The sequence below is a fragment of the Apis dorsata genome, unplaced genomic scaffold (assembly GCF_000469605.1).
Source record: "Apis dorsata unplaced genomic scaffold, Apis dorsata 1.3 scaffold_326, whole genome shotgun sequence".
NCBI classification, from domain to species: Eukaryota; Metazoa; Arthropoda; class Insecta; order Hymenoptera; family Apidae; genus Apis; species Apis dorsata.
Window position 1 is genome coordinate 45,115 of NW_006263594.1, and position 7,962 is coordinate 53,076.

Consider the following 7,962-nt stretch of genomic DNA (forward strand, 5'->3'; position numbering starts at 1 on the left):
TAAATGTTGCACGAAGCTATTACGCGTAAGAAGTAACGATGATACGAGTATCGCAGGAAAAAATTCTCTATTCTCTTCTTCTCTGAAGTGAAAAAGTGATGAAGAACTAGTTGGAGTGGACAGGAGGATGGATAGATTCTTGAGCGATGATGAGGGGAGGGAGGGGGGAGGGATTTGTTTTTCTTTCGTTCATTCTTGCAATGGGTCGTTCACGATCCTAGAAGGAAAATATGGCCGTGTATCTTCGAGTTGTGCCGTTGAAAGTTGCCCTTTTGCTTGAATCCCTTGTTGCAAGTTCTGCAGATGAACTGAGGCAGTTTACCACACTCGACGATCTGGTGGCGTGTCAGGCTGCTCTTGTTCTTGTACGCCCTATCGCACTTGTCGCACGGAAACGGTTTCGGTGATGAATATCTGTTTCTCGAGCAAGAACCTGCAATTTAGAGGTCGAAATATCTCAATTATTCGATCTAATCTTCGTCTTAAGCAAAAATTTAAAAGCACTTTTTACCCTTAAAATTCATCTTCAATGATGCGTAGTGTGTTATTTAAAAATAGCCCATTTCCTCCCCCTCATTCATACACTATTTCTCATACATGTACTCTTTCTCTCTCTCTCTCTCTGTCTCTTTCTCTCTCTCTCTCTCTCTCTTTCTCTCTCTTTCTTTCATCGTGTTTGTTAATTTATCGATAGACGTACTTTTGATATTATATAGAAAGTGAAAGTTTTCATATATATCTGTATATGTATATTTATAAGTTTTTAAGCAAAATATGCGAGAAACGAGGAAAAATATGTTTCGAATATTGAAAAGAAATATTGGACTTTAATCAAAAGTGAGGTATAAAAAGATTGATAGCTGCGCATTATTTAGGTGATGATCAGGTGTGAAGCAAATATAATAAGTTATATTTGTAGAATCTATGATGATTTTTACGTTCTTAAGAAAGCTTTATTTTCTATTTCTATTAATCGGAGATTCGGAAACATATTCAAATCGTACAAATTTTAGAAATTAAATATAAAAGATTGAGAAACGATATGAATTATATGAATTCAGAGAATGGGAACATAATTTATAATGATCCTTGTATTTTTTTTTTCATAATTGTAAACCGAACTATTAATTAAATTCTACTTCTATTTGAAGCTTTTCTTCCAGACGTAACAGATGAATGACGGATGAATCTTCTTCTATGCGTATCTTCTTTAGCAGAGAGATCTTCCTAGAAGAATTTTTTTCTATCTTTAGTGTTGCGTTCTGTAATAGAAGAGAGAGAAGTAAAGACGATCGATTACTTCTCAACAACGGAATCCTGTTTTTCAAAGAAACAATAAGTAAGTAAAAATTAAACGAACGTTTAAATGCAATAAAAGAATAAATTTCATATTTGTATGAAACAAATTTTATCGAGCAAATTTATTAAAGAATTGACAAAGTTTATCATAGTCGAGTTCCATATCGGTGTTGTACGAAGAATAAACCTGAAATGAAAATTAATAGAAAATTAATAGAATCATTTCGCGTTAAAAATGCTGCTCTTAAACGCTCGATTATTTTTTCTAAAAATACACACAGATCGCATCAGCGAATCAACAAGTGATGTTAGAGACGTCATAAAACTTTATTTCGCAATATTACATCGTTTCCATGGCAACAGAATTTTCATAGAGACATTTAAATTTCCCGCTACTGGAAGACGTGATGGCGGCTCCGCTCAGAGGAGACATTCGATGAATCGCGGCCATATGTTTGACCAAATGATGCTTGTGCATGAATCGGTATCCGCAAACCTCGCAACTGAACTGCGGCAATTTTCCGCATTCCACGCGCTTGTGCTTAAGCAGAGATTCCTTCCACTTGTACGATTTCCCGCAAGATTCGCAGAAGAATCTCGTTTCGTTACATTGCTTCGCGTTTTCCTTCCCTTGACGCGTTCTCGATCGTTGTCGATTATGCGCCAGTTGTTGCCACATTGATTCTGGAAAATTATGCAAGCAGACGATAATGGAACAGTTAATTGAAATAATTATTTAGTTTCGAGAATGATATCGAGTGTGAATCTGAGTATTTGTAAAAAAAAAAAAGAATGTACTAATACACTGTCTATTTGTCGTAAAGTTCTGGTTTTCTTTTTGAATAAATGTTACTCGAAGGATCGTTGAAAAACGAATCGAATGGGAAAAATCCATATTTTCTGATTTATTTCGTGAAATAGTAACGAGGATATTTCTCGATAAATAAATTACAAAAATAAGAAATCCCCATATTTTCAACGGGGAGCGAGATCGACGTGGAACATCTTGAGAAAGTCAGAGTTTCTCATGTCTTTGAGGCGGCAACTCGCCAAATGCTGCGTCACGTGATGCCTGTGTTTAAACATTTTCCCGCATTGCGGGCACGGCACGTTTGGCGTCTTTCCGCATTCGTACCGTAGATGTCGATCGAGCGAACTCTTTTGACTGTACACCTTGCCGCAATTACATACGTGCTTCTTCTGGTTATAAATCGAGGCCTGGTTTGGTAAGTTCTGGAATCCAAGCCTCGCGTCTTTCACGTAATACAGGCCCTTGTCATCTGAAATCAGAAATGCATCTTGTGTTAATTATTTTTCACGCTCCGTACGCGAGATTCGTCATTCGTTGCTCGTCAGAAGTCGGATTTAAAACACACTGATTCTTCTTTCTTCTTTCGATAAACTTTCTACGTAAATAATCAAGATGTGCGAGATCCGAAGATTATCAGCTCGGAACTAATCGGAGAAATTCGTGCGAGATCGGGCGAAGTCGGGCGAAGTCGGGCGAGGTCGGGTGAGATCGACTGAGATCGCGACACTCACGCGAGATCTCGAAAGTTTCAACTAAATATGGACGACGGTAGAAATTAATATTAACTCGGTAATAATCGAAAGATTCGGCTTTTAAACCGATTCTATTCGATTATTGTTGAATCCATCCGAGTTAAACACGAATCGAAACTTTTGGGATTCTAAGAGCGTTGAATTTTTTTGTATTATTCTGAAATTTAGATTCTTGTGTCATAGATCGTTCTCGCATATATCCCTTATATAAATACACGCATATATATTTTTTTTCACAAAATGATTATAATTATAAGCGAATAAAATGATACTATTAAATGTTTATTAAATCTCTGGAGAGATAATTTCGCAAATGTTATTTATGAAAAATACAATCGATATTTCTTAACAATCTAATAAAATTTGATAAAACGATGAAAAGAATAATTCTTTTTCTCTTTAATGTTTACAATTTGATGATTTCACATGACGCGACCACAAATAAAGTTTGTTGGTTTTAAAGTTGCAGTTTTTACACTGATATCCTTGGCCACATTCGCCACGTTGATGGCACACCAATGAGAACAGGTGCTTGAAGCGTCTCCCACAGTAGCATTTCAGACGACCTGAAAAAGAAAGTGAAAAATGTGTCACTAGAAAGAAACGAATGGAATTCAAGATTTGTATTTCGTTTGCGAGAGACAGGGTTTCTCCTACTCGTCGCCGAAACAGTAAAATCTGGATTCTTTTCCATTTCCATTTCTATTTCCATTTCCATTTCCACTTTAATTTCCGTTTCTATTTCCATTTTCATTCGATCGGTAGTTTGAATAAAAAAAAAAAAAATATTAGACATTATGAAAAAGTTTATGATTATGATTCAGAGACGACACAATCGGATGTTTGATTTTCACCATGTTAACACTCGTATAACACTAAATGAGAATTTTTTTTCAAGCGAAAGCAAAGCAAAAATGTAACAAGATTCGAGGGATGGGCAAATCGTTGCTGAATAATTAAATTCTTTATTGTTCGTCGAGTATCCTCGCTAACACAATGGTTATCAGTGATACACTCACAATGGTAATTATATTTTTAAATTCGCAAAAAATCATAAACCATAAAGAATATATCGTATATATGTAACATTTGTATACGCAACATACGATTCCCGCTGAAGTCGCCTGAGCGTTATGTATTATACATATGTGTAGGTAATGCTTCGCACTTGTGACGTGAATGAACAATATTATGCGATTTGTTCTTTTTTTACTTCATAATATTTTCTTTCTTTCTTTCTTTCTTTCTTTCTTTCTTTTTTTTTTCTTTTTACCTTCTGCTCGTCACTATCATCCTCAGCATTGGTTGAAAGCTCTCCACAAACAGAGAAAAAAAAGTGTATCGAACGCTTACATGCTAATTATTATCTTCATCGATCTCCTTAAAAGCAAGAGGTATTCTTTTATTTGGGCTTATAGCATTTAAGCTTTCAATTTTCTGTCTCTCCTTGATTCTCGCTTGTCTCTCCCTTGTCTCTCGAAAAATCATATTCCAGCCACATATGAAAGCCAAATTGATCAACCCTCATCATCGAGGAAAGCTACTTCGTTGAACATTAATAACCGCTAATAATTTTATATTCCAATGTTTAAAAATTTTTTTTCTTGAAAGAAAAAGAGTCGAATCAATTTGGCTTCTGAGTAGTTCGATTTTTCTTTTCATCGTATGCACGCATAAATTTTATTTACACGAATCGTTCTACGTGATTACTGCGTGTATCAGGCATGGCTTATACATATTGGATATTTGCGCATGTATCGCGCGCATGCGCGATTAACACGTCCAGAATGGAAGTTCACTAAATTCGGTTCTATTTACATTGCAACTGTCCGGGGACTATGTGCTCGATCAGCAATTTTCATCGTCAAAAATTCGATCCAAACATAAAACTTAAACCCCCTATAATCATGTTATTAATTTTTTTTCTCGATTCGCGATGATCTATTAAAATTAGTGGCACGCTTAACGATCGAAGAACCACGTTAAACTAATGTAATCGTTGAACGTAACATCGTCCCAAACGTGTTGATCGCACATAGCACGCGTAACGTTTATTTTTAAAAATAATTCTATTTCCGCTCAGAGTGATCCGCCGACACTGCGGATCGACGGATAAATCAAAATATCGCGTAATCAGCCTCGTTTATATATATATATTGGCACAAATGTTGCAATGTTAATGGAAGTGTATCCTTGCCTATCCGGAAAGATTTTTCATCGATAGTATACCTTGAGATATATATAACCGACGATATCCATTCCCCAGCACCATATTTAAAAATCGTTCTTTTCATTCGAATCCCCCTTTGTACACGGTCCTATATCATCATATATTTTAAATTCAGAAACGGATCTACGCTATTTCGCATTATAAACTGCGTCGCATTTAAACAGGGGCGTGTATATGATACACGATTATATATACCGTGTTAAACGTTCGTTATAAATGTACACCTCTCACTTCCTACGATGTTTATTAATCAGTCTTTGCGCTTCTATTACGCTTTAATATTCGTATTTAATATGCGTGCAAAGATTTCAATGACGAACGAAAGATATAGCAAATTGTTTCTTTCCTTCCTTCTTTCTTTCTTTCCTTTCTTTTTTTCTTAATCACGTTAGACACAGGTCTCGTTTTATTCGTCGCAACGATAATCATTTTCCCGATTTAATTTTTTTTTTTTTTTTTTGGAAGACGCATTCCGTTTCGTCGGATTGAAGAAAGCAAAGAAGAATCTCTTTTTTCGAACTTTCTCACTGTACCTTGTCTGATCTTTGGTAAAACGCTAAAACGCTTCGTTTTCTAAAAATATAATTTCACCTCTTTGGCTTTGATTATTTCAAACGGAAACAGCAGATTTTCGATTATATTCCTCGAAATGATAAACGTCGAAATGATGAAATTCGAAATGACGCAGATCATGTCGTCCACGATAATTTTTAATCTCTTTCGAAGATAAACAATTTTCCAATCCAGATCTACAGAGGAAACTATGACCTCTGTTACTTCGAAATTACTCACTACCCTTCTCGAATCTATGAATCGCATATCTAAATTTCAGATTCCATATTCAGAGTCCAGATCTGCTATCGTCGTGACGCTAATCAACTTTGTATTCTGTGATCGATCACCAATCTCATTCGAAAGTATATACGTCCACGTTTCCGCGTATTTTTTGCGGGGACTAGTAATATTCGGAATTACGAAAACGCACACGACAGAGGAGAACAATAACGTTCTACTCGACCCGGAAACCGTAACGTTCCGTTCGTGTTTTGAGGCACATAATGTCGGACTCGCGGGGCACGCGAGCGCGCGTTAAAGAAACTTGATCGAATACCCGGAAAAGTTCGCAAAGAAGCTTGCGAAGAAACGGAAGAAGGGGGCGCTGGTGCGAAGAGGGTGCGCCCAATTTGAAAAATTCAATAAACCGTGCGGATTCGGCGCAAGTAATTTTGCGCCGGATGGCAAAGCGTTCAAGATGCCAAGATTCGAGACCAAGAGCCGAGAACAAGAACGAGCGCGTGGAAGCCGAGACGTTTTTTTTTTCTTTTTTTTTTCACGCAGTTTTTGTCGTTCGTTGGAAATTCGCCTCGTCGATTTCTTTCCAACGTTCGAATAGAAGGGAAAGATTCGCGAGGATTGGAATCGATTTCGACCGAAAACCTTCGTAATTTCGTAATTTCGGATTCAGAAAAAACGTACGGACGAGTATAGTGGAAGGAGCGACGATCGACGACAAATCGACGAAAAAATTGAACGATCTAGGAATCACGATCGTCGTCGATGATCTACATCTATCTTCTATATTATTTAATAGTAAGATTTAAGATTTAAGTCGTTTCCAAGACGAGAGATCAGGCAAAAAGATTTAAGGACCTTGGAAAAACAGGTCGCGAGAAAAATGCACGCGGGAAAGAGAGTAATAACGAAGAGGAGAGTATAAAGAGAGAGAAAAAGAGAGAGAGAGAGAGAAAGAGAGAGAGAGAGTAAAAAGTTTGGCTAAAGTTTACGCCTTTTCTTTAGAGGATAAATACGAGATTCAACGTTTCTATAGAACGTTTTATCGATACGCTTCTTCGCTGAGTAGCGGTTGGCCGGTGAACGAATCATCATCGAGTTTCGACTTGACTAGAATCTTGTTCGAAATTAATTTCTTCGTCGAATCTTTGGTCCTTGATCGAGGATTCTCTCGAGATTCGTTTAGATCTCGAAATTCGTTCGAAGTTGTTTTACGCGCAAAATTATGGTAAGAATCCGAGATATTCCGTATTGTCCTCGATGACAGACGGAATGTGTGATTTCGCACGCGCGTATTATTTTTCCAAAATAATATTTTTCTACGCGCAACCTATTCGACGAGTCGAATTACTTGGAGAGTAAACGAATTATTTGAGAAGAATCACGCGCCATCGCCTTTTTTTTTTCTTCATATATATATATATATATATAATCGACTCTAATGATTCAAAATTTACCAAATTAATCCTTGCATCGAGCATTAATCTCTTACGTATAGAATTCGATATCCGTTTCGAAACGGAAACGAGTTAGTTAAATTAAATCTCTAGATTCTTTGTTTCACCTCGTTTCTCCAGATTAATTCTCTACACTACTACTTTACACATTTTGACATTGAGACTTCATTTACATACGTCGCACAACAAACTCGTTCGACTCGTCGAACTATATAATGAATGACTAATATTATCATATTAGAACGGTTAATCGAGAAATATCTAATCCATTTGCGTAGTCGTTAAGGTTATCACAGAGATCCTCGCGCGATAAAAAATCGAACTCGATGGATCCGCTTTTCAGGCCAAGCCCCGCGCATGGAAAGACACGTTTCTCCTTCTCCTATCGTACCACGTACGACTTACGTCTTACGTCATCACCATAAACTTACTATGCAATAATGTATATAATATGTATATATATATATATATATGTGTGTATGTATAATATATTATATATATAATATATATATGTATACATATGTATAATATATTATATATATAATATATATATATTTTTTTGATTTAAATAGATTCTCTATCTTGGGATATTATTCTACGTTTAGGTAGCGAAACCGTTTA

At 36.3% G+C, this 7,962-nt stretch overlaps 2 protein-coding genes and 1 long non-coding RNA gene across 3 annotated transcripts in view; 1 reads left to right on the top strand and 2 right to left on the bottom strand.

Moving 5' to 3' along the window:
• Positions 1-1,048, top strand: part of LOC116185912 — a 16,593-nt gene extending 15,545 nt beyond the window's left edge. The window contains exon 3 of the long non-coding RNA XR_004150802.1: positions 1,036-1,048. This is a non-coding gene — a long non-coding RNA (uncharacterized LOC116185912). The remainder of the gene's footprint in view (positions 1-1,035) is intronic.
• Positions 189-667, bottom strand: LOC102679498 (zinc finger protein 169-like). Its single transcript, XM_006617735.2, has 2 exons — positions 512-667; positions 189-433 (listed from the first exon to the last, which is right to left on the bottom strand). The coding sequence occupies exons 1-2, from the start codon at positions 522-524 to the stop codon at positions 210-212; spliced, it is 237 nt and encodes a 78-aa protein (XP_006617798.1). The 5' UTR covers positions 525-667; the 3' UTR covers positions 189-209.
• A 591-nt stretch (positions 1,049-1,639) lies between the features above and the next one.
• LOC102679206 (zinc finger protein 37-like) lies at positions 1,640-3,610 on the bottom strand. Its single transcript, XM_031511476.1, has 4 exons — positions 3,520-3,610; positions 3,339-3,428; positions 2,346-2,579; positions 1,640-1,983 (listed from the first exon to the last, which is right to left on the bottom strand). Exons 1-4 carry the CDS (start codon positions 3,608-3,610, stop codon positions 1,640-1,642), a joined length of 759 nt encoding a protein of 252 aa, XP_031367336.1.
• Positions 3,611-7,962: the final 4,352 nt, after the last annotated feature.

Excerpts from the sequence above, each read along its gene's own strand:
- LOC102679206 (XM_031511476.1), bottom strand. The coding sequence starts at position 3,610 with ATGGAAATAGAAACGGAAATTAAAGTGGAAATGGAAATGGAAATAGAA. Across the intron at positions 3,429-3,519 it reads TTTTACTGTTTCGGCGACGA|GTCGTCTGAAATGCTACTGT; the intron begins GTAGGAGAAACC and ends TTTCTTTTTCAG. Across the intron at positions 1,984-2,345 it reads CGTGACGCAGCATTTGGCGA|AATCAATGTGGCAACAACTG; the intron begins GTTGCCGCCTCA and ends ATAATTTTCCAG.